We start from the raw sequence: 24,549 nt of genomic DNA on the forward strand, positions 1-24,549 counted from the left end.
TTCTCGCTGTCTGCCTCTCTTCTGCGGATGTCCGAGTAGCAGACGGGCAGCGTCGGAGCTGCTCGAGAGGCTCCCATCGACGGGCTGGCCAGGCCAAGAAGCGCGGTTCCCCTGGCATCTACTCACGACTGCTGGCCACCCATGTCGAGATCCCACGGCCTGGCTGGCTGAAACAGAGGGTGGCAGCCAATGGACATCCCTGGGTGCCTGGGCCAGCCGCGTATCCACCACGCCGCGGTGGCGGCTACGCTAAATGCCAGGACTGACCAGAGACTCCGGGCTAATGCGCCGTCGATGCCCAGCAGGCTCGCGAATAGCTTCCAGACCCAAACACGGAGCGCTTCTCGTGGCAGCACCGCACTCCACCGCCCACTGTGTCTCTGCTTTTGATGAGCTGCTGCGAGGCTTAGGCTCGTGGCTGTCTCAGACGTCCTGGTTCAGCCCGCCGTTCCCGTCCAACAGTTGCCGCCGCGCGTACCAGTGCGGAACAAGGAGAGAGGGAGAGTTCAGGAGAGGAGGCTTTCTGCCCATAACTAAGAGGCCACCACGGCCCTACGCGCACAATGCCGACCCTAACTTGGCCTATTTTTGGCCTGGGCGCTCGATATAAGGCAGGTTTCCTATCCCCATCTCCGTTTTCTACGCGTTTTGTTGGCGCGCTTGCTCCATAAGGCTGCAATTGACTTTTCAACAATCTTGTTTCATCAACATTCGCCTAGTAGACGAATGAGGGCATACTTTTGAAGGTCAATTGAAAAGCGCACGAGTTTTCTTTTTTTGTTTATTTTCTTGTTTTTGTTTCGTTTGTGTTCAGCAGCTGCCCCTGTTTCGCCACTGGCTGTCAGTTGCCAGTTCTGTTCGTCGTCTGATATTGCTTTGAACAAACGTTTCTCGCAACTTCACTTTCGCATCAAATCACCTTCACCCATCGCATAAACGGCCCACTCCATTTTCGGCCCTTCGTCCCCTCATCCCCCTGACATATATATCAGAGGAGAGAGATAGACGATCCGTCGATTAGATTCACCAGCATTAAGACGGTGCTAGCAAGTGCCTGACGCTTCGCCGCACACAACTGCCTTCCATCTCCAGCATTTACCGTACACGACCTGTACGCAACAACAGCATCATCATCGTGGCGTGGTAAGTCACTGCATACGTTACTACATACAACGCTGCATGCATGCGGAGGTGTCATCTGTGGAGAGCGGAATGGAGCGTGGAAGGCCCTTGTTGCTCGACTTCTACGGCCCGAGAGGCATCAGAAAAGTTTCTGGAGCCAGATGCTGAGAACCGCCGCTTGTTGGAGATTCTGTGTGCGCGCTCTTCACGTGTGTGTGCGGGTGCCTCATGACCCTCGTCACGGCGGCCAGCGCTTGAGCCCAAAGAAGAAGCTGCGTAGCGTCTTCTCGCCTTGGCCTCGCCCTCCTTCTCGGTCTCATGCAAAGAGCAATCGGCGCGTGATGGTGGGGTTTGAGGGCGGTTGAACGCCCAAGGGGGGTGTCGATTCAACACTCCATGCTTCACCACTTCCTTTTCTATTGTTCTGCGCTTTTACCAGCCTTTTCCCATTCACTGTCGCGGCCTATTAAAGGACTTGGTCCGGCCTCACTTTTCACAATCCTCTCACCAACACCTCTTCTCATCATCGTTGTGTTCTTCCCTGCGCATTGACAGCTGTCTTGCGCATATCCGCTGTGATAGTAGAGCTTCGAGCTTGAGGCTTGTGAGGGAGAAGGTATTCAGAGTCAGTCCCTTCTTCAATGGTTCCCGTCTCACAACTCCCCCTTTCCCCTTTACACAGCGTGCACATATATATTTTGCCTCTACACAACATCACACTTTCAACTGTGCAACTCATATAAAGGCCTGGAGAAAGGCAATTCTCTGTTTGTTTGAACATATCGCTGACTCTGTTTCTCTCTCGCAGCCTTTACCTAGTCAACAAGATATACATCATTCTCGAAACTCGAATCGCAAGAAAGCGGTAATCAACTGGCTCTTAGTCATGATGGGCCTCTCAACCGTCTTGACGGCCTCTCTTCTGGCCTTGCGTCTATTCGCAGCGCCTACTCTTGCTGCTCCCGCCCCGGCTGCCGATACCAAGGCTGTGGTCGAGGCCGCTGCTGCGACAAGCTGGTGGCTTCCCAACATTGCGCGAAACGGTGGTGTCCCCTTCTCAAGCGCTTCCGGCTACCCAGTCTATCGCAATGTTCAAACCTATGGAGCCGTAGGTGATGGTGTCCACGATGACACTGCAGCCATCAACGCTGCTATCAGCGCCGGAAACCGATGCGGTAGCGGCTGCGACTCTTCCACCACCACGCCAGCCATCGTCTACTTCCCTCCCGGTACTTATCTCGTCTCAGCGCCCATTCAGCTTTGGTACTACACCCAGCTTATTGGTGATGCCACCAACCTCCCTACCCTCAAGGCTTCCTCCAACTTCGCCGGTATTGCCGTCATTGATTCCAACCCCTTCCGAACCACTCCCCAGAACAACTTCTTCCGCCAGATTCGCAACTTCAAGATTGACCTGACTGGACAGCCAGAGTCCACTGGTACCGGTATTCACTGGCAGGTCGCTCAGGCTACCTCGATTCAGAACGTTGTTTTCAACATGAACACCGATACCTCGTCCAACAACAAGCAGCAGGGTATCTGGATGGAGGATGGCTCTGGAGGCTGGCTGAACGACCTCACCTTCAACGGTGGCGCCTTGGGCATGTGGGTCGGCAACCAGCAGTTCACCAGCCGCAACCTCGTCTTCAATGGCTGCCAGACCGCCATCTACATGAACTGGAACTGGCTGTGGAGCTTCCAAGGCCTGACCATCAACAATGCCAACGTTGGTATTGACATGAGCCAGGGCGGTGTCGGCTCCATCCTGCTCTCCGACTCTAAAATCTCCAACACCAAGGTCGGTGTGCTTACCGGATACAGCACGGGCCAGAACGGCACCGCTGGTTCCCTCGTCCTGGATAACGTAGACCTGACTACAAACACCCCTATTGCTGTCAAGAGCACCGGCGGCGCCACCATTCTCAATGGAGGATCCACCATTGCTTCATGGTCCCAGGGTCGCGCCTACACTGGCACCGCTGCCGGAAAGGCTGTTCAGGGCACTCGTGCCACCGTCAGCAAGCCCGCCGCCTTGACCACCGGTGGTAAGATCTTCACCAAGAGCAAGCCTCAGTACGAGACAGTCGCCGCCAGCAACTTTGTGTCTGTCAAGGCCCACGGTGCCAAGGGTGACGGTTCCACTGATGATACTGCTGCCATCCAGGCCGTCTTCAACAGCGCCACCTCTGGCCAAGTCGTCTACTTTGACCACGGTGCCTATCTTATTACCAATACCATCAAGGTTCCCGCCAACATCAAGATTGTTGGTGAGATCTGGCCTCTCATCATGGTTGGTGGCTCCAACTTCAAGGATATGAACAACCCCAAGCCCGTCTGGCAGGTTGGCCAACCTGGTGATGTCGGCAACGTTGAGATTCAAGACATCATGTTCGAGACCGTCGGCCCCCAGCCCGGTGCCATCATTGTCGAGTGGAACGTTGCTGGTGCTACTCAGGGCTCTGCCGGTCTGTGGGACGTTCACTGGCGTATTGGTGGCTCTGCTGGCACTCAGCTGCAGTCCAACACTTGCACCAAGACTCCCAACCAGACAACTTCTCCCAACTCGGCTTGCTTTGGCGCTTTCTTGCTTCTGCACGTCACCTCTTCCGCCAGCATCTACATGGAGAACGCTTGGCTCTGGGTCGCTGATCACGAGCTTGATCTCTCTGATCACAACCAGGTCAACATCTACAACGGCCGTGGTCTCTTGCTTGAGAGCACCAAGGGTGCCTGGCTCTGGGGCACCGCTTCCGAACATAACCAGCTCTACAACTACAACTTCAACGGCGCTCAGAATGTTTACAGCAGCATCCTCCAGACTGAAACCGCCTACATGCAGGGCAACCCTGACGCCCGAGTCCCTTTCACCTTCAACTCCAAGTATGCTGACCCTGACTTTTCCAAGTGTACGTCTGCCACTTGCGCTCGTACCTGGGGTATCCGTGTGATCAACTCCAGCAACACACTCATCTACGGCACTGGCATGTACAGCTTCTTCAACAACTACGGCCAGGACTGTGTCGACGCCAACAACTGCCAGGATAACATGATTGACATCCAGAGCTCATCCGTCAAGCTCTTTGGTATCAGCACCAAGGCCAGTATCAGCATGGTCAACCTCAACGGCCAGCAGGTTGTCCTTGACAAGGACAACCGCAACACTTTCTGCGGCACTGCCATCTCTTACGAGACGTCATAGAAGGGCGACGAAGATGTAGTGGCTACTGCCCCCGGGCCTAAACAAAATCCTGGTAATGAAAGTGAGTCGGCGAGCTCTGTCGTTGTGAATCCAGGCAAGCCAAACTTGTCTGGAACTTTCGCCTTTCCCACGTCGACTGAATCGCTGCCGTTGCTGGGATGTGGTCCTGAGAAGACGGTAGTCGTGACTCAGACCGTGTTTGCTACCGCAAGCACTTCAAATATTTGAACATATTATGATTGATACGTGTATATATACATGGAATATGCCGGGGATTTGTTTCATATTTCATTCATTTCTTTACTTTTTTAATTCTCGTCTTGCCTTTGCCCTCTACAAACTCTAGTTCCTTTGGAGAGTTTTAGGGCACTTGCCAATAGCGGGAGATGAGAATTTCTACTTGTGTGTTTTTTACTACCAACAAAGTCATTTTTGGTTTTACTTTTGGGAACGGCGTGGTCAGGATTTGATTTTGAGCCCTACGTCAGAAAAGGAAGGGCACTTGATGTGCATTCTAGGGATAGATGTATTCCGATGGCGGACTGGATAGAATGAATTGAAAGACATTGAGACCAATTTGATTGTTTGACTGTGAAGTGCCAGATGTGAAGTGATTGACATTGTATTGCTTTAGAAAGGAGCCTTTTAAGTCGTGACTAGTTTTGATCTTGTGTTTTGTGTAGACTGTTCTTTGAAGGCTTGGTATCATGATGAGGTGGAAGAGAAGGTGTGCCGCGCGCTGAGTAGGGCTCAACAGACTGCGGCATCACTGATGAAATAGAAGGAATATAGGAATATATGAATCATGAGTAATTCATTAAGTTCATGGCGCGCCGTGCAGATTGGTATCATTCTATATGTACAGGATTCATTGCAGCAAATTGGCTCACTAAGACAAGTAATATCCAACGAAAAATAATACGCAAAAAAAGTGCAACAAAAGATCTTCGAACACAGAACCACAAAACGAGTCAAAAAGTGAAGACTCCCCTTAAGGAGAGCAAACAGTGTTTTCCCAATGACTGAATTTTGCGGCTACTTCACTGAAAGTCTATACATTTTACTTTGACTTATAAAGGACTTGTTGTAAATGGAGTGGAGAGAGAAGATGAGTGGGCGGGTTTTGGTGGGGCGGTGGCTGTGGCTTTTGGTGAGTGAGTTAGTCACACCGAGAGGTTGAGATCTTGGGCGGTTGGTGTAAGTGAGTTTATGGGAAGGTCTCTATGGACTATGGATTTGCTATTGCAATGATGGATCTTTGGGTAGATTGGTGTTGAACTTGGAATGATTACATGACAAAGATTCCATCACATAGGTAGGCGGATATACCCTGTACGAGCATGAGAAAGACGAGTAACAGCAGCTGTAATGGGCTTTTTCATAAGAAATCTTTCTAGCTATGCTGCCTAGGATCCTAAATCGCTTAAACATGCCGAAAATGCAGCACACGCCCCTTCTGCTTTGCCATTGTAACATTTCATATATGCTGATGGGAATGCCTAGGTAGTTGAATGATTGCAAGATGTAACAGAAGAGTAAATTATAAGACAAATACCTAGCAATAACAGTGTCAGGGTAAACTACGCTTAGTCTTCATTCTGTCGTCGAAATAAGTAGAACAGAATGGCTTGAATATAACTGTAATACAGATTGAGCAGTATTGGTCAATAGCGAGGTCTTGTGTAGGGTACTATAGAGCTTTATGCAATGGTATGTCGTAGCATGCTACTGTAGCAAGACGTGGGTACGTTCTTGAACTGCGACAACGGTATGAACGTTTAGAAGAAAGAAAACAAAAAGAAATGGAAATGAGAAATAAAAAAGAAATGCAAATATTAGACTAAAAATATTAACGAAATGCAAAGTAGAGCTTGGACGAGATGCACCGTCGAATTGGCTGTATTCGAGGATAGCTACATAGGCCCACAAAAAAAGGGAACCAAGCGAGACTCGAACAGAGGTGCAAAAAGTGAAGACTCCGAAGAGCAGTAGATAGAACCATCTTAGTCCGAGGGACTGAGAAGCACTAGTCAAAAGAACTGTTGAGTTATTACAGCTACTTCACTGGGTGTAATCAGTTTATTTTTGGCTTATATGTATTGATGAAGCGGGTATGCTGGCGGTGTGGGGTTGGCTGTGTGAGTCACGCGGGGAGTTGGAGCTAGTGCTGGAGCTCGAGAACGGTAGTATCTCAGGATATCTGCGCCTACCTAGGTATATACAGGATGTACGAGATAGCCGATACACGTACTTGATTATCACTCTTGAAGACTTAATACAAATCGAATGGAAAGATACTATCACATATATCTAGATGACTATGTTGTGTCAATAAAGAATGTGTATCTTATTACTAGATGTTACTTGAACAAATCTTACACAAGAGCTGCGAGCACGTTTATGTGTTAGATAAAAAAGAAATGAGAGGCGCATTTTTTTCCTCCCCGTAATAATATAAGTATGAGAATGGAAGAAAATTCATGCTTGTATCTTCTAATCAGTAAAGTGATCACAGAGAGAAAGGGAACCCAATTTAAGTAAGAGTTGCAACGAGGTACTACTATACCAATGAAACAATGTGCTTGAGAGAAACAAAAGTCCAGAAAATTGACGAAACGAGGGAGATTCGAACAAAGGTGCAAAAAGTGAAGGCTCCGAAGAGCTGTGGCATGTTCAAAGAGAACAGAGCTCTGCCCAATGGGCAGAGATGGACGCGTCGAACGACAACTGAGTTATTCAGCTTAAACTGGGTTATTCAGCTACTTCACTGAATGTGATCGGTTTATTCTTGCCTTATATGTGATGTTGACCAAGCGATTGGCTCGTGGGTGAGCTGAAGGATGCTGACGCTGTGGGGTTGCTTGTATGAGTCATGCGGGAGCTGGAGGCAGTGCTGGAGCTTGGGAAGAGAGGCTGTATCTCAGGATACGCGTATACCTAGCATATAGGAAATCCAGGTAGCTGGAGTATGTATTATGGACAATAATGCAAGGAGATTTGACCAAGTTTGAAACCGGCGATCAAAAAATGTGATTCGGTATCCTAAGTGTGTTGAGAGTGTATTCCTGTTTGAGCCCCAATCTTCTTTATTCGCTGCTGTAGCTAGGCGCTGTGTGTTTTGTTGTTACTTTTGATAAAGACCCGATACAATTAGAGGTGCGCCATCAAAATTTACGTGACTAATAATGGTTTGGTTAGGAAATTGGAATCCGCAGTTGGCTTAATGGCATTGAACAGGACTCGTGGGTGGCCACTGCTATATTTCAGACGAAAAAGGCATGAAATTGGTCTTTGTGTTATTCATTTCCTGAAAGAAGTAGATCATTCTTGCTTCATTAGCTCATCAACGTATTTCTTAAATAGTAAAGTAACATCATCTGGGTACGAAGCCGACATTTTCCGGAAACAAACTGTTGGACACATGCAGTATGTCCTCTCACTTTTCTCGGATAGGCTCCGAAAAAGGCATGATGGAGGCTATTCATGATTGTGACACGCAGTGCTGTGCGCCCGAATATATCTGATTCCATATAATTTCACCTGATTTCCCTCAACAGGAGAAAGCAGAGCCGAAGTCATCAGTAATTCTCGGTATCCTAGTGCGTTAGTTATGATTCAAATTGGTGAAGAGACTTGGAAATATCCCCAATCAGGGGATGATCTGGCCCTAATGTAGAGCGGCTATAACCTAAAGCCTGTTGCATCAATGCAATTGCATCCTCATGGCGGTTGGTCACGTACCAACTCCCAGCGAGGTAGTACATGGCTCGGATTGTATCTGGATGCTTGTTGCCTAAAATTTCTCGGCGAATATCCAGTACCTGAACATCAAGAAGCTCTGCTTCACTATACCTGCCTTGTATATAATAGGTTAATGCAAGGTTTGATATAGCGTCAATTGTATCTGGATGCTTGTCTCCAAAAATATCTCGACGGAGATCTAGCACTTGAAGCTCAAGATGCTCTGCCTCGCTATACCTGCCTTGTATATAATAGGTTGATGCAAGGTTTGATATAGCGTCAATTGTATCTGGATGCTTGTCTCCAAAAATATCTCGACGGAGATCTAGCACTTGAAGCTCAAGATGCTCTGCCTCGCTATACCTGCCTTGTATATAATAGGTTGATGCAAGGTTTGATATAGCGTCAATTGTATCTGGATGCTTGTCTCCAAGGATATCTCGACGGATATCCAGTACTTGAATCTCAAGACGCTCTGCCTCGCTATAGCGGCCTTGCTTATCATATGTTATTGCAAGGTTTAATATAGCTTGGATTGTATCCAGATGTGTATCTCCAAGAATCTCTCGGCGAAGATCTAGCACTTGAATCTCAAGACGCTCTGCCTCGCTATAGCGGCCTTGCTTATGGTATGTTATTGCAAGGTTTAATATAGCTTGGATTGTATCCAGATGTGTATCTCCAAGAATCTCTCGGCGAAGATCTAGCACTTGAATCTCAAGACGCTCTGCCTCGCTATAGCGGCCTTGCTCATAGTATGTTACGGCAAGTTCTGCTATAGCTTTAATTGTGTCCAGATGTGTATTTCCTAACTTTTTTTCTCTATAATGTAGTGTTTTTTCATCCACATGCCCTTTCTCTCTCCATCTTCCACGGTCCCGGAGAAAGGAAGATGCCTTGGAGAGTAGCTGTGCCGTCTCGATCTGCTTCTCGTTCACATCTGCCCACTCTCCGATTTGTAACACGTGTGCTAAAAATTTCTCGCATTGTTTCCAGGTATCTTGTTGTGAGTTTGGAAAAAGATCTGCTGTGGTTTGCAGAGCGATACTCGAGAAATATTTTTCGTCGGCTATATGCTCATCATTGCTCATGCCCGCTAATTCAACGAGCTGTCTGTGTTGACTTGTTTGCATCGCTGTCTCCTTCCCAGACACGTTGCTGCGGTTGACTTCATGTTCGTTGATTGTACCTGATTTCCCCATACTCAAGCCGTATCGTATAGCCTCTTGTACGAGTTTATGCATCTCATAGTTTCTTCCATCGCCTTCCCCTTTGCGTATGCCAATAAAAGAGAACTCCTTCAGCCGTGTGATAATTTTGACAGCTTCGGATTCTAACTCCTCTGAATCATCTTTTAGGCAGTTATCAAGATGTTTGAGTGCGGTCGTTATTACCTCATGTGGGATGTTTTCGTTGCTAACGTAGGCGATAACATGAAGGACGTTGTATGCGTTCTCGCTCTCTTGCCTGATGCGGGTCATAGAAATGGTCCACGTTTCGAGTACGTTGTTAGGCACCCTGGGTCTTCTATGCCTATTGAATTCGTTGACATTTAGGATTATCCACCTTTTCTTGTGTTGTGCAAGCAGAGACAGGTACTCTTTAGGTGTTGTTGATGTCCGTTGCATGTATACTCTGGCTTGCATAATGGCCAATGGAAGCAACTGTAATTCCTCCACTAAGGAATCAATCTCGGCTTCTTCTATACTTGGTTCTGCGCTTCCGAATGTCAGAAGTAGTTGTTTTGCCTCGTCGAATGTCATGCGTGCGACCTCGATGCCCTGACGCTGGCCAACAAGCGTACCCGTAATATGGGCATCCCGAGTTGTCCACAACACCGTGCCTGTAGATGCATGAGGTATATACTGAAATAGAGTCTTCGTTTCTTCAGCTATTTGCCCAACGCCGAATAATCTCAAATCATCAGCATTGTCGATAATGAGCACCCAGTTGGATAATGCCGCGATACCGTCGCGCACAGCCTCGAGGAGATCTTCGTCGCTCAGCCTGCTGTTATTGATTTGAAGCTTCCGCGCGATACTCTTATAATCCTGCGAAAATGTTGCCTCGGTATCGGCGTGCACCCACAAGACGGAGCAGCTGGCGTCGGCGCACCGCTGGTACGCATAGCTGAGCGCGATTTGTGTTTTTCTGAGCCACTTTTAGCTATAGGTACGCTTTGCTCGCTGAGAATATGGACTTACCCTGAGCCGCCCAGGCCCCAGAGCGCAGCACTGTGGGATATATCTGATGGGTATGGCAGGAGTATATTGAGCTTATCCACGAGATCTGGGCGATGGACAAGATCCTCGTTGCGTGGATATGGAATGAGACGAATGGCGGCTCGGGCCGGGCGGTGGGGCAGATGGAGATTGAGCGTGGTGTTGTTGTGTCCCTGGTGTATCCGAGTCCCGTCGCGAAACTGATTATTCGTAATTTGATCATTTGCAGTCTCGCCGAGAGACAAGACTGGCTGTGCCATCTTGTTTTCGATGTTCTACACGGTGTGAGGTTGTAAGAGTGTCGATTCTGACAAGCACGCCGAGGCATTCTTGATGCCCAATGATATAATATAGCAAGGCTGGGAGATGTGCGGCGTCTACTGATTGGCTAAAAGCACAAGCTTGAAAACAGAAAATCGCCTCGTCAATTGTGTAAGCGGGGTTGCGTCTTTAGAAAATTTGAGTATAGCTGCCTCTTTCGGTCGTTGGGGGAGAAAATGAATTTGCTTCCAATGAAGCATCTCGACTGCTACAACACATCAGTTCCGAACATCCTCTATTGGAGCTACTTTACACGTCTGAATCTCTTTTTTTTTTCAATCTCAATTTATCGATCTAGACTGTAAAGATATCGTGTACCTCGAAGTGCCCAAGGTATGCGACACTTCTTCTACAAGGATACGAAATAATACTTGCCGTAGCTGGACTAGAGCAAATCTTTATGTCCATAACTACCTATCTGTTCATATCTCCCACTTATATGATGGACCTCAATGACGAGCATTACACATTTGATATATGCTGACAATCCCCCATGCATCTAAACGAAGTCTCAAGTTCAACTAAGAAACTTCTCCCTCGCGCCCAACTTCCTCGAGTAAAGACTATTTCCACATTCCTCTTGTGAAGCATTCAGCCTTGGTCACGCCATCTGGTCCACGTGCCTTTTGTCCTGAAGGATTTCTCTCGCTTCGAAGCGGAGGTTCGAATAGTTTCGTCAAATCAACACCATGTACCATTGCAATATCAGGCTCGGCCCCGAAGGCTATGCGACAAGGCTACGCTCCAAGGCCACAATTCCGACAGAATCTTTCTTCCTTTCTCATCTTTGAACTTTTTAGGAAACACCGTTATAAACACAAATACTATTGCAGTATAGAATCAATGGTTTGGTCCAGAGCTCTCTTTGCGCGGCAAGATAATGGCGGCTCTGTGCCCACTGTGTGCTTTGCTCCCTGCAGTACGTCGCGAAGCATTTATCAAGCGATCGCATTCGAGATTCCACCGGACTCAGAGCTAATATAACACCATTAGACGATGCTTTGGCAATTGCTTCCGCCGAAGGATTGAGGAGCCCATTATGTGCTCCCGATTCTTCTTTCCTTAAGGCCCTTGAATCTTGTAGCGATTGCATCAAGGCGCATGGCTCCGATCCCAAAGGTGGCACAATGAATATCTCACCATTGCTGCCATACCTAAATCTCTGCCATCTGCTTTCGTATTCCACGTTGACATATACGTCGACGAATGGCCAAATAACGACAATTGTGTATCTCCTACCGACGAACAATGCGGCAACGGCCACTGCATCATCAAGGACAACCACAACAAGCAAGAAGACGTCAAGGGCTACAACACCCAGCAAAACTTCTACTTTGGCAACCCAGACTTCTCTTGCCCCCCAGAATGCGGCTTCGAGCCCATCTGTTTCAGGTATATACTATTTGTAAACCCATCTAGCGTTTTGGCATTTTGTATCTGATATATGTATCCTGCAGCTACGCCACCAAGCCACGCCTGGATAGCAGGTCCTGTTGTCGGTTCCATTGTCGGACTCGCCATCGTGCTTGGCGTTTTATTCTACTTGTGGCAGCGGCGGCATAGGCTATCCAAACCTGATACTTTTGATCCCATGTACGATAAAGCTCAGTTGCATTCCGATTGTATACCCAAGCCCGAGCTTGATGCACAAGCAAACGCGATTCATGAATTGGATGCACAGCCGGCACCACCAAGAGCTGAAATGCCGGTAAACGAGGCTTCTGCAGCAGAGTTGCAGACAAGAAATGAGACAGAGTCGGTAGCTGCTGATGAATTGCGACACCAAGCCTCCGTTGTCGCTAGTTCAGCTGTATCTGAAACTAGCAGTAGATCGAATACGAAAGCAATAACTCGCAAGCCGATTCGAACCTGAGAGCAAGTAGTACATAAAGATGGGAATCTAAAAGTTTAGTCAAGAGACGCAACGCTTTTGTTTGGAATAAATCGAGAGAGACCCTTCTATTGAGAATAAGCTACGAAGATTCTGAAATTTATGATGTTTTTTTCTTAATGTGTATTTCACAATCTATGATCCTATAAAACTACCTACTTATATAGCGTTATTGTATTTACCTACTGGGCTGTCTCTTTATAATTTTATCTACTGGAATTTACTAAGATGCCCCAACAGCCCGTTTTTCTCTAGCTTGTAATAGTACCTACCTACCTGGTATTCTTAGATGAGAAGCAATAGCATAATAGCCGCTATAAAAAGGGCTAAGACTGTAACAATTACATTAATGGATATAGCATTGTCGGGGCTGATAACTGTAGCATCAGTAGCATCAGTAGCAGCAGTAGTCCATACTCTAGCTGGAATGCTGGCTATCAGAGCTGGGGTGGCGGACAATTTGAACTCTTCCCTTTATTATTACATCAAATGTAGTAACAACCTCAATATCATTGAGCTAGACCCTTCATGTTTAAAGGTTGCAGGTTCCTTGTAGACGCCTGGCGATTAGCAATTAGCGCTCCCGCCGCTGGGTAACAGCGGGGACGGCTACGGGCGTAGCGCATTACGCTCAGTTAACAGCCACAGAGCGCAGACGCCGCTCAACGTCGAGCCTTCAACTTCTCTCCATCTCGCACCAGTCGTTTAATGACACAGATAACACCTACACTACATGTCCAATATGGAGGGCAGACCCGACCAAGTGGCAGATCAAAGGTCTGATCACCCCGTCGGTTTCTGGGCTAGAGAAGGTCACTGGCCGCGCGAATACTTTGAGGCCGACATGGAGCACGCACTGGCACGGAAACGATCCTTGTTCACACTTCGACGCAAGCGATCAGATTCTGCCTCTTCTGCGACGCCAAGCGACCAACGGCCGCGGGAGGAAAAGAGTGCACAACACCGAGATTCGCGCTATGAGACGTTGCTTGTGACCAAGGGAGTGTTCATGGCCAAATCGAAACTAGGAATTACTAGCGAAAGCAGGGCGCTTTGCAACAGCCTCCTTGAAAAGAACCAACCGGTCCCCGAGAACTCACTCTTTCGTGAAGAGAGCTTCGAGTCGGCATGTCAAAAGATTCGCAATAGAAATGAGGAGCGGGTTATCCAAGATATCTCTCGGCTAATCGTCCCTTCAGCCGAAAGCCTGGCTACACTCGGCGCTATACACCTCGAAGACCTCGTAGAAAGTGTCAATGGAGGATGGAACAATTCGATCCCCTAACCGGCACGCGCCCGCAGCCAGACTATTCCGTTGGGTTCCGGCGAGAGGCCTTTCCCGACGATCAGCTCGCCAAGCTATCGCCGTTTATCGGCGACTTCATCGCTGGCGATCTGTCCCTTCTCATGGCCACGTATTACATGTACTTCCCATTCCTTGCTTGCGAAGTCAAGTGCAGTGCCACCGCGCTGGATGTTGCGGATAGCCAGAATGCTCATACCATGGCGCTGGCCGCACGGGGCATCGTCGAGCTCTTCCGACTTGTGAAGCGCGAGGACGAGATTAACCGCCAGATAATTTCCTTTTCCATCTCACACGACCATTGCTCGGTTAGGACATACGGCTACTATCTAGTTATTGACGGAAAAGATACCAAATACCACCGTCATCCGATTTACACATTTGATTTTACAACACTAGACGGGAAAGAGAAGTGGACTGCGTACCGGTTCACCAGGAATATCTATGACATCTGGATGCCAGAACATTTCAAGAAGTTTTGTTCAGCCATTGGCCAGCTGCCGACGAAGATAGACTTGAATGTCCCGGCAATCTGAGTCAACTGACCTCTGTCAGGATCTTATAGCAACAGTAGCAACAGTAGCAGTAGCCTGTATGCATGGGGTTATATCTCAATCTCAGCTACCGAGTACTAAAATTGGGATGCTAGATACCTAGGTAACTTTCCCCTTGATAAACATTAAAGTATGGATTGTCATTATTAAAGCTAACCTTGGAAAGCGAATGTCGTTGAGCGTTTTTAAAACCTGGTTACTTCAGGAGACTCTGCCGCCTTGGGAAAAGAGTGTTTAGTCTCAATGAATACCTTTTGCATACCATCCTCCTTTGCATCAAACTTTGCATATACCTTGTCGACATCTTCAAGCCTTACTCTATGAGAAACCATCTGCAATGGGTTGAGCTCGCCTTTCTGAATCTTTTCAAGCAACTCGTCCCAGTATTTGTGCACCGGTGCTTGGCCGTTTCCAATAAGGCGAATGCCTCGCTGCATGAGCGAACCAATGTTGAAGTGGTTTGTCTAGTTCAATTCCATTAGCTCATGACAATTCCAACTCCAAGGAATAATAAGACGTGTACATACGTATGCGACATAAACACCAGTGATGCCACAGCGGCCATAGTTGCGAACTCCCTCAATCATTTCATTGACAATCTCGCTGGTGTCAGTCTCAGCGCCGACAGCCATTTCCAGCCAATGCATCCAGCCCTTGGCGTATTCGCCGGCGGCGCACTCAAGAGCGACATCTGGGCCTCGTCCGCCGCAAATCTCCTTTAGTTTGCTGACAATAGTCTCTTTGGAGGTGATACCAGAAGATAGTTTCTTATAGTCGACCAAAACGAGCTTATTGCGGTGTTCGGCGGGAAAATGCTCCTTGACGATGGTGAGACGCGGCTCGGTATCGACGAATATGATCTTGGATGCTCCATCTCCGAGAGCGAAGACTCCCGCCATTTGTCCGATAGGGCCTGCTCCAAAGATGGCTACTTCATCGCCTTGGTAGACAGCAGTATCTTTAACCGCATGGTAAGAGGTGCAGAGAACATCAGACAGATATAGAGCTGTGAGATATGTCAGTTTCCACTTATACAGGTCTTGAAACTGTTTTGAGGTTTAAACAAGCTTACCCTTCTCATCTGGAACATCGTCTGGGATTTCCAACAAATTCACATCAGCTAGCGGAACACGCACATACTCTGCCTGTCCACCAGCGAATCCGCCTGTAAGATGCGAATACCCAAAAATGCCTGCCGTCCTTCCGCCGTAGAGACCCTTCATAGCCGTATTCGAGTTTGTCTTTTCGCACTGTGACGATAGCTTCTGTTTACAGTAGTAGCACTCTCCACAGGCAATTTGGAAAGAAGCGACATATCGCTTTCCGACTTGCACTTTGTGGACAGCCTTACCAACAGCTTCTACAACTCCGCAGAACTCGTGTCCCAGGATATCGCCATCTGCGAGTTGCACAACCACACCATGGTAAAGATGCAAATCAGAGCCGCAGACGGTCGAACCAGTGACCTTGACAATCACGTCGGTGTCTTCCAAAATTTGGGGCTTAGCAACGTCGGCTAAGAGAAGCTTGTAAGCACACTGCAAGTTTTGCCACACATGACACGGAACAGAATCCACAAACCAATCTCAACCTTATTCTTCCCTCTCCATACTAGCGCTTTCATCGTGGTCGCCGCTCCGATTTCTTCGTAGTTAGCGATATCTTGCGCAATGATGGCATTGTCATCGTGACCGACGGCTTTTTCAGCCAAATAAGCTGCTTGTGAAGTTGCCATGTTTGATTAATGTTGAGATGCACAGTAAGAGGAACTATGAACTATGAAATTTTGCCCAAGCTCTGCAGCTGTTGGCAAGAGGGATCAACAGGGTCTTATATAAGGAAATATTTTCTGCTACGTCTTCCTATCTAGTAAAAATTACTGTAACATGACATAAAAGTTGGGTGTTCGCGAATGTATGACGGCGGTGACAAGATGGGGAGGGCAGCGGGTGTCAAGACGACGTCATTGATTCTAGGCGCACCCCTACAGCTACATATCGTATTCAAGCAAGCCCCTAATTATTGAATTGATAAAATTGAGTTTTCGAATTGATATAATCAAAACTCAATTTTCACAGCTTCAACTGCATTTGGGAATGCTGTCTTTTGTTTAGACCCAGGAAGACACTCAAGCCGCAGAAATGGCGTCAAAGGTTCAAGACAAAGAAGGAAAGCCAATTGAAGAGGGCGACGATGTTTGGACTCCCATCAGGGGCGGAAAACGCGAAGGAGAAGTAGAGCAGGTTGTGACGACGGAGGAAGAGGCAAAAGAGGCCAATGTCAAGCATCCTCCAAAGGTATCTATCTAGAACGGCTATCGTCAAGATAGTCTCAAGCCTCACAGTACACACAACTGATCGGACTTAGGTGGTTTTCACGGACCAGCATGGGCATGGAGTTGCGCACAATCCAGAAGCATTAAAGCATAAGGAGGAATAAATTCACACAAATTAACTATTATGAAAGTTCAGAAGCGAGTATTTGACCAGTTAAACATAGTAATCGTACAGCTTTTGTTATCGAAGTAATCTCGATTTCTACGCTATGAACAGGCAAGGCTTGCCCCTGTTGTCGCTATGTAATTATGTAGGTCCCTTCTAAGTGTTGTGTTTGATAAATTTCAGCTCATAAACATCATCCGGATCTAAGTAATGCGTTAGCCAGTGTTTCAGTTTGCCACAGGTTAAGCGCGGGACTCACCTTTTCCATGTTCTGTGATATAATCTTTGACGCTCGTCATGTCCTCGTTGATCTTGTCTTGCAACGTTCTCAACTTGTCCCGAATGCCGTCATTGTGCTGAGCCGAAGCTTTAAGAGCTCTCAAAGCAACATGGAAGCGGCTAACGCCATTAACCAGCATCATATCAAACGGCGTTGTCGTACTGCCTTCTTCCTTGTAGCCTTCCACCGTCATGCGATGCAACGCCGGACGTCCAAAGAGAAGCCCCTGCAGTTCTGTCGCATAGCTGTGATAATTGAAACACACGGGCTTGTCCAATGTGAACATGGCTTCAAAGTCCTTTGCATTTAAAGCGTGAGGGTGATGAGATTCATCCGGCAAGACTAGCAAATCGGTAATGTTGATGACTCGAACGCGTAGCTCTGGCACAAGCTTGGACAAAAGCTCTGCGGCCTTGATGACCTCAAACGTCACTTCGACGCCAATTCCGACGAGGATCACGTCCGGGTCCTCGCCATTGTACGTACTCGCAAACCTCCATACCGAGATGCCGTTTTTGCAGTGCTGGATTGCATCTTCAGCAGAGAGGTACACTGGCATGGGCTGTTTGGAGCCAATCATCAAGTTGACATAGTTTTTAGACCTGAGGCAGTGATCCAGAGTGCTAAGAAAGCAATTCGCATCAGGAGGCAAATAAACTCTGGCTGTGTCAGCCTTCAAGTTCAACACCGCGCCGATAAATGACGGATTCTGATGGGAAAAGCCATTGTGCTCTTGACGCGCCCATGTACTTGTTTCGATGTAGTTGATGGAGCTGAGGTCGCCTCGCCACGACAGCTTGCGGCCTATCTTTGAGAACTTGGCGTATTGAATCATCATGGTGTGAATTATCCCCAAAAACGACTCATAGCTGGGGAAAACGGCAGTTCTTCCCGTCAAGGTGTATCCTTGCAGAAAACCTTGACAGCAATGTTCTGACAATATCTCGATCACGCGGCCGCCTGAGGCGCGAGAGTATTGATCCCACTGGAAATTTCGACCGGATTGGTCCAATACGGCGCCGAGTTTGTTGCTCTCCAGCTCATCAGGCGAGAATATGCGAAAGGTCTTTGGGTTCTTCTTTGCAACGTCGTAGAGAAACTTTCCTGACTGCTGCATGCTGCTAGCTTGTTCAGATTTGTTGGCTGTGTGTGGCTTCCAGTCTGGCATATCTAGGCCGAGATAACAATCATATGCAAGTTTGACTTGGCCCAGTTTCTTGTCGTCCTCCGGTGGTATGTTGTCCAGAACATCGTGAGACGGCTTTCCATCTGGTAATACCTTGTGTACATCGTAACTCTTCAACCAGTCCTGCAAAATGTGAAGGTGCTCCTCAGACTCGTTGGCTTTTGTCAACGGGACCTGATGAGCATGAAATGAGCCTTCAATCATCTGGCCGTCAACCACCCGAGGGCCCGTCCATCCCTTTGGAGTCCGGAGAATAATCATCGGCCACCGAGGCTTGCCGACAGGATGACCTGATCGTGCTGCACCCTGGATTTTCTTGATCTCGGCCAAAGCCCAAAACAGCGCAGAGTGCAGCTCGGCATCGATATCATCCAATGTTTCTACGATGCACACTTGGTAGCCATAGCCAGAAAACAGCAGAGTCAACTCTTTGTCGTCCATGCAGCCGAAGATGGTACGCTCGCTGATTTTGAAGCCATTGACGTGAAGAATAGGTATGACTGCGCCAGATTCCGCTGGATCGAGATATTTGATAGCATGCCATGCTCTGCTGCATGTTAGTGAGTTGGTCAAAGAATATTAGCCCTGGATTTGATGCATACGCTGCTGTAGGGCCAGTCTCGGCCTCGCCGTCTCCCACAACGCATGTAACTATTAGATCCGGATGATCCATCACGGCACCAAAAGAGACTGAGAGTGCATAGCCGAGTTCGCCGCCCTCATGGATGCAGCCTGGAGTCTCTGAGTTGATGTGGCTTGAGCATGTTAGCTTTGAACGATTTTTCACCCAGCATTGCCGGATATGCATACCTAGGAAACCCTCCAGGAACAGAAAACTTTGTGATGAGATTGCGCAGTCCTTCTTTATTCAGTTGGTATTTGTCTGGATAGAAGCGTTGCAGCGACCCTTCAAGCCACAGGCAAGCCAAAGCTGCGGGAGCTCCATGACCGGGTCCGATAACGAATAGCATATCCACAGAACTGTCGCGAATGAGAAGATTCAGGTGCGACCAGATGAGTATCAGCCCGGGACATGTGCCCCAATGGCCTTGAGACTAAATGTTAACAGGTGTATCAATTGATTAAAAGTAACGAAATACTTACCCAAGAGCCTTGGCTTCACATCTTGGAGTTGTAGGTCACGCTCCAGAAGAACATTGTCCTTAAGGAAGATCATAGCTGTGAGACTATTAGCACTATGTGGATGTCGGCTTACATGCTGAATTGCTCTCTGTTCACTCACCACTAGCAATGTAGCATGCCGCCCGTTGGAATTCTCTGAGTGAGCACAAATCATGGCTGTTTAATGACGCCCTTTGCGGCTTTACCTGGAGACGTTCTACCAAGACCGGGAGATGGCTGGTTGTGGGTGGCGGGTCCGGCTGATCGATAACCTCTCCAGCCATTATTTCCTCTTGTAGCTCACGATACAATTATTGGTGTATTTTTTTTTTTCTCCTCCTTCGATAATTTGATGAAGACTCTTTCTCATCTCAAGTTTGGGCGACGATGCTTCATATCACTATTTAGCTATTGATACAAATTGCGCATTTCGAGCTTGGCGTGCATTAGTCTAGTTTATTCTCCGGAGGTAATTCACCATATAGTGGCGACACGGTCCTGTCAGGGTGGCTCAGAATACTTCGACGGGCATAAATGTACGGGTTCGTTGACATATACATGACGTTCAGCGGGCGTCATTAGCCTATCAGCTGTATGTAAACGTCACTATTGGCTTAGCAAGTACCTTTCTCATGTAGCGCAATGTTCAGAATAAGTTACACATTTGCCATCTCTAAACCGTGTAGTTAAAGCTGTGGCGAGGTCTTCCTTCAATTGACTGAATCAATTTCCTGAGATAAGCCAGAGAGCTTTATCGGTTTGTCGTGACGTCGACGTCGAAAGCTACACAGATAGAAGCCCGCAGATCTGCATTCAATATCTACGCGCGCTACAAGATCAATTAAGCACAAGTTATTAAAATTCTACAAGGATTTCGAATTGCAGCGTTAAAGACGAAATTATGGGAGCTAACGATTGCGGAGGCGTTGGAGATTCAGTGCACAATCTTTACAATTAAGCCGCCAGCTATGGCCCGAGAACAGCAGCCTTGCTTCCACAAGCAAATGATTCGGGTCGCTTAAAGGCTAAACTAAGAGCATGTAGTGAATGAAATCTGCGATTCTGTTTGGTGAGTTTGAATAACAAAAAACAAAAGTTCATTTTGTAGCTCAATTGCAGCCTATGCCATAAGCAAACTGTATACCTATCCACCATATTGAACTGACTTCAAAACAAGAATGGCAACGAGAGATATGATTTTGGCATCGAATCCAGTTTCTTTCTTTTTCTTTTCGAATAAACCGTCGTTTCTAAACCCCTCTGGGCTACTCCGGGTGTTTCTTTGATGGAACTTCCGGGCCCATTCTGCTGATGCCTCGCGTATCGTGATATCCCACCTCATCGCTCCGGCTCGCAGTTTTCTTTCCAGCACTGCCCAAGATGGAACCCGTGAATCCCAGCTTCTCCGACGCGCTGGCGGTTGTGCCTCCCCCTCCCCTTCCGGTGCTAACGCCACCAGCGGGTAGATGCTGTTTCGAGCCTCCCGTATCAACTTCACGGTATCTTGGGTCTTTATCGGGTCCCGACGGAGTTGTCGAATCGCTCGGACCGCCCGTCATTCTGTTTCCTCCCACGCCTGCGCTCCCGAGTCCAAGCTCGCGAGCGTCTTGTGCTTTATCTCTCCTCTCCTGAACATCATTTCTTTGGTTGGCTTTCCGTGGAAAAAGCATTGTGGCACCGATAACTCCTGCGCCGGCGAGCGCCACCATTGTGAGTCTCTGTCTGGACATTCTGAGGTTGTTCACAAAATATTATGTGTAATAATAGAATGATTGATTGTCTTCTGAATATGAGTATTGTTATGCGTATGATGGAAATATGTTTATGTGTGTCTTTTATATCTAGTTGCACGCTTAAGACCATTAGTCATATTGCAGCACCTATTTCAGACTTTGTAGATGACGCAAGTTGCGGCGAAAGTTCAGACACTGACGTGCACGACTTTCCGCATGGGCTCATTAGAGTAAAGCCGAGAGACAGAGTAGTTATTTCTTTCAAGACGCCTTGATTCCCCTTCTACGCTTAGTTTGGGCGATATTGGTTCTCAAAATTTGCCATTGTCTTCGGCCTCACTTCTGTAGCATCGCGTTCTAACATCACCAATTAAAGGTATCGGTACTAGATCGACAGACGCTCAATATTTACATTCCAGATCTGCACTTGAGTATAAGCTTCCTGAAATGGGATCCAATTAGACAACGCTGTTTGTTCTCGAACATTCCTAACGCCAGTGAAGCAAGTAAAACTCAAGCTATAGGAACACGAACTTGAAGTGTTCTTTTTTTCCTCCTAAAAGCCAGACCGGAATACCCCTTGCTAATGCATGCTACCAGCATCGCTTTAATCCTTTTCACAATCTAATTCAGTTACTATTCAAAGAGCCCCCATACTAAGCGGAGCTATTTTCTATTGCCTTCAGCTGCTGCTTCCCATATTTTTTCTGCTCGCTTTCGAACTGTTTCAAATTTTGAATTATGCGGCGCATGCGCCTTTGTTCTTCTGTATCAGTAGCTTGCTGATCAGCAGAGTTGCTGCTTCCTCGCCTTTTGCCATCATCATCTTCCATGACCACGTCGTGAGTTTCTTTCTCACCAGAGACTGCTGATGAAGCCTCGTTGCATTCATAGAGGGGTGCGAGCCGGTTGTCGGTCGTGTCCTTCAGCAATGATGCGGCCAACCATAACGAGCTGTCTGGCACGTCGCTGGCAAAGCCAGGATCCGCCCAGGATAACTTGTCCTGTGGTTCTGGAGCTTCTTGCGAGATACTCGGTATCAAAGGCTTGAAAGTGTATGACTTGCTAAACGGATGCGGTTCATCTTCTGTAGGGATCCATCCCCAGTGTAAAGACCAATTGGGAGTGCACATGATGTCGCTTTGGCCAAAGATGCTGCTTCTGTGCGTAAGATAGCCGACCATCGGACCCGAGGCGGCCTCGATATTCAACTGTGCAATGCTCAGTGGTCTACCGTTTCCTGAGACCTGAATTGATTTCGGTTCCATTTCTGCCTTCAAGGCAGTTTGGGACATCGTATTATCGATTGCCCTGTGTGGAAATATGGGGTGTATTATTGTTGATTGGGTAGACAGGTATAAGCGGGCTTGTACTGGATTTGTTTTGAATGATGATTTTGGCAGAAATCTGCCAATTGCTTTGGCGTTGTTACAATAGCGAAACTACTATATAGTACGAAGTATCCAGAAACTATGTAGTAAATGCTCTTTGAGATTCATGTTAATCGCACTTTGCAATGCGATTAATGATAGCCAACAGTGGTGATGAGAACCTTGATTTATCAAGAAAAGTGACGCACTGGCCGCATTATCAAGTCATTTATCCATCAGGCTGATGATTCTTGAAAGCATCCTAGATCTCATTCAGTAAGAGCGACACAGATTAAATGTATGTCAGCGTGCTCATGCGCTCATACGAGGGGAAAACTGATACACGATTGCGATAAACCCGTTTGGACCCTTAAAATTAGGGCCACTCACAGCTGTGAAAGCCCCCCCCGGGGAAGTTTCTAAGAGGACGCCAGTGACGAGTAGTTGAGACAGATGGATACCCTCATCCATGGGCCTATTATAGGTCTCGGAGCGCGCTCCGAATGGCACGTTGACTTAAAACGAACAGAGGAATGAATCAACTAAACTCGACCTTTCAGGTGGCACCCAGAATAGATTTCTATTGGACCAAGATGACGGAGCGGCTGATAAAGTTGAACTATGAACCTCAAGCTCGAAGGAGGCAAGCTACCTGTAAGGATACTTAGGAAGAGTAATCGCACTTGGGCGGAGTATGATATTAATCTATTTTTCCCATCTTCCATTTTTCCCAATCTATATGGAATTGGTCAAACCGGGTATAGAAGCGGTTTAGCACCCGGCATTGGACCAGTTCCGCCCTTTGGAGTTGAAGAAGCAAGAAGCTTGACGTCATGTTGAGCAGCAGGAGCTCCATTGTTACGCCATAGCTACGGTTAGTAAATAGAGTTCTAGAAACTTCAAGAATTGATACGGCGATGTTCATTTACTACTAGTAATAAGAACGATATGCGGATTGGGTGTTACAAGGCCGGCCATTGCTTTGTGGGGCTCTATGTGTTCTATAGAATCTGTCTTCGACAGCACCGCTTAACCCGAACTTTTTAATTGATATAATCTTCTCATTAAAGCCAAAAACCGCTCCGTTCGACTCTGTAGATGCCACAATGTCTTCCATAAACGGCAGCGGCAGTCCTGACCAAGGCTCTGTAAAGGAGCCCTCATGGATACTGTTTGTATCGGGCCCCACGGGCTCCGGAAAGTCTTCAGTCGCAAAGTTTCTCGCTTCGCGGCTAGGAGCGAATTTCTTAGAAGGCGACGACGTGCGATCCCCAGCATGCTTCCAAATTCTTGAAAAAAACACCAATGGCTAATCAATGTTTTTTTGGCAGCTTCACCCAAAAGCCAACATCGACAAAATGCATAGAGGAGAGCCACTGACCGACGCGGACCGCCAAGGCTGGTTCGAAGCAATCAACGAGCAAGCTTCAGCCTATAACCGGCAACAATCCCAGCACCACCATCTCATCATTACATGTTCGGCACTGAAACGAGCCCACAGGGACATCTTGAGGGAAAGCTGCGATCGTGCCGGGTATTCTCTCGTGCACTTTTTCTTTCTCGATGCCCCAGAGTCCCTGTTGCGACAGAGGACAGAGGCTAGACAGAACCACTTTGCCAAGTCAAACCTGGTCCACAGCCAGTTTGATGTACTGGAGCGCCCTAGGATTAATGAATACGACGCTACAATTATCAGCGTAGTGCCGCCGCTGGAGGGAGTGCAGAGCGAAACACTGGATGCGGCTATAGAGCTTCTTAAGAAAGAGCAGCCATGCAAATGAATGGATTTCCTGTCACTTTTGTCTTCAAGATTTACTGCACTCAGCAAGCAGTGTTACTTTTAGTCGTCAGATTATTAATGTATTATAGAATATTGCAATGAAGTACAATTCTTTTAAACTGCTCATATCTAGCTTTCTATAGTCTATGTCTAGCATTTCGTTTCGTTATCTATAATCTTTAATCTAACGTTCGTGATATATCTATAGCTCTATGCTCTATAGCTCTGTATTATCGGTGGCCCTTATATCGTCACCGATTCTATGTTGCCAAAGACTGCTGTCG

The 24,549-nt window shown here is 47.5% G+C and overlaps 10 protein-coding genes across 10 annotated transcripts; 5 read left to right on the plus strand and 5 right to left on the minus strand.

Moving 5' to 3' along the window:
- Positions 1-2,011: 2,011 nt before the first annotated feature.
- Positions 2,012-4,321, plus strand: TGAM01_v201235 (hypothetical protein; the record flags this gene model as incomplete). Its single annotated transcript, XM_018805466.1, has 1 exon — positions 2,012-4,321. One exon carries the CDS (start codon positions 2,012-2,014, stop codon positions 4,319-4,321), a length of 2,310 nt encoding a protein of 769 aa, XP_018661375.1.
- Positions 4,322-7,929: 3,608 nt separating this feature from the next.
- Positions 7,930-10,544, minus strand: TGAM01_v201236 (hypothetical protein; the record flags this gene model as incomplete). Its single annotated transcript, XM_024548719.1, has 2 exons — positions 7,930-10,213; positions 10,267-10,544. 2 exons carry the CDS (start codon positions 10,542-10,544, stop codon positions 7,930-7,932), a joined length of 2,562 nt encoding a protein of 853 aa, XP_024406535.1.
- Positions 10,545-11,448: 904 nt separating this feature from the next.
- Positions 11,449-12,478, plus strand: TGAM01_v201237 (hypothetical protein; the record flags this gene model as incomplete). The annotated part of the gene is made up of 3 exons (XM_024548720.1): positions 11,449-11,524; positions 11,599-11,997; positions 12,063-12,478. The coding sequence occupies 3 exons, from the start codon at positions 11,449-11,451 to the stop codon at positions 12,476-12,478; spliced, it is 891 nt and encodes a 296-aa protein (XP_024406536.1).
- A 760-nt stretch (positions 12,479-13,238) lies between these two features.
- TGAM01_v201239 (hypothetical protein) lies at positions 13,239-14,335 on the plus strand (the record flags this gene model as incomplete). The annotated part of the gene is made up of 2 exons (XM_018805469.1): positions 13,239-13,748; positions 13,799-14,335. 2 exons carry the CDS (start codon positions 13,239-13,241, stop codon positions 14,333-14,335), a joined length of 1,047 nt encoding a protein of 348 aa, XP_018661378.1.
- Positions 14,336-14,538: 203 nt separating this feature from the next.
- On the minus strand, positions 14,539-16,088 carry TGAM01_v201238 (S-(hydroxymethyl)glutathione dehydrogenase/alcohol dehydrogenase; the record flags this gene model as incomplete). The annotated part of the gene is made up of 4 exons (XM_018805470.1): positions 14,539-14,817; positions 14,881-15,359; positions 15,426-15,869; positions 15,935-16,088. 4 exons carry the CDS (start codon positions 16,086-16,088, stop codon positions 14,539-14,541), a joined length of 1,356 nt encoding a protein of 451 aa, XP_018661379.1.
- Positions 16,089-16,494: 406 nt separating this feature from the next.
- On the plus strand, positions 16,495-16,792 carry TGAM01_v201240 (hypothetical protein; the record flags this gene model as incomplete). Its single annotated transcript, XM_018805471.1, has 2 exons — positions 16,495-16,650; positions 16,721-16,792. 2 exons carry the CDS (start codon positions 16,495-16,497, stop codon positions 16,790-16,792), a joined length of 228 nt encoding a protein of 75 aa, XP_018661380.1.
- Positions 16,793-16,950: 158 nt separating this feature from the next.
- On the minus strand, positions 16,951-19,557 carry TGAM01_v201241 (hypothetical protein; the record flags this gene model as incomplete). The annotated part of the gene is made up of 5 exons (XM_024548721.1): positions 16,951-16,997; positions 17,054-18,807; positions 18,863-19,015; positions 19,071-19,315; positions 19,504-19,557. 5 exons carry the CDS (start codon positions 19,555-19,557, stop codon positions 16,951-16,953), a joined length of 2,253 nt encoding a protein of 750 aa, XP_024406537.1.
- Positions 19,558-20,647: 1,090 nt separating this feature from the next.
- On the minus strand, positions 20,648-21,091 carry TGAM01_v201242 (hypothetical protein; the record flags this gene model as incomplete). Its single annotated transcript, XM_018805473.1, has 1 exon — positions 20,648-21,091. The coding sequence occupies one exon, from the start codon at positions 21,089-21,091 to the stop codon at positions 20,648-20,650; it is 444 nt and encodes a 147-aa protein (XP_018661382.1).
- A 680-nt stretch (positions 21,092-21,771) lies between these two features.
- TGAM01_v201243 (hypothetical protein) lies at positions 21,772-22,383 on the minus strand (the record flags this gene model as incomplete). The annotated part of the gene is made up of 1 exon (XM_018805474.1): positions 21,772-22,383. One exon carries the CDS (start codon positions 22,381-22,383, stop codon positions 21,772-21,774), a length of 612 nt encoding a protein of 203 aa, XP_018661383.1.
- Positions 22,384-23,591: 1,208 nt separating this feature from the next.
- Positions 23,592-24,266, plus strand: TGAM01_v201244 (hypothetical protein; the record flags this gene model as incomplete). The annotated part of the gene is made up of 2 exons (XM_024548722.1): positions 23,592-23,747; positions 23,817-24,266. The coding sequence occupies 2 exons, from the start codon at positions 23,592-23,594 to the stop codon at positions 24,264-24,266; spliced, it is 606 nt and encodes a 201-aa protein (XP_024406538.1).
- Between the last annotated feature and the right edge of the window lie 283 nt (positions 24,267-24,549).

This window comes from Trichoderma gamsii (genome assembly GCF_001481775.2).
Source record: "Trichoderma gamsii strain T6085 chromosome Unknown Scaffold_3.2, whole genome shotgun sequence".
NCBI classification, from domain to species: domain Eukaryota; kingdom Fungi; phylum Ascomycota; class Sordariomycetes; order Hypocreales; family Hypocreaceae; genus Trichoderma; species Trichoderma gamsii.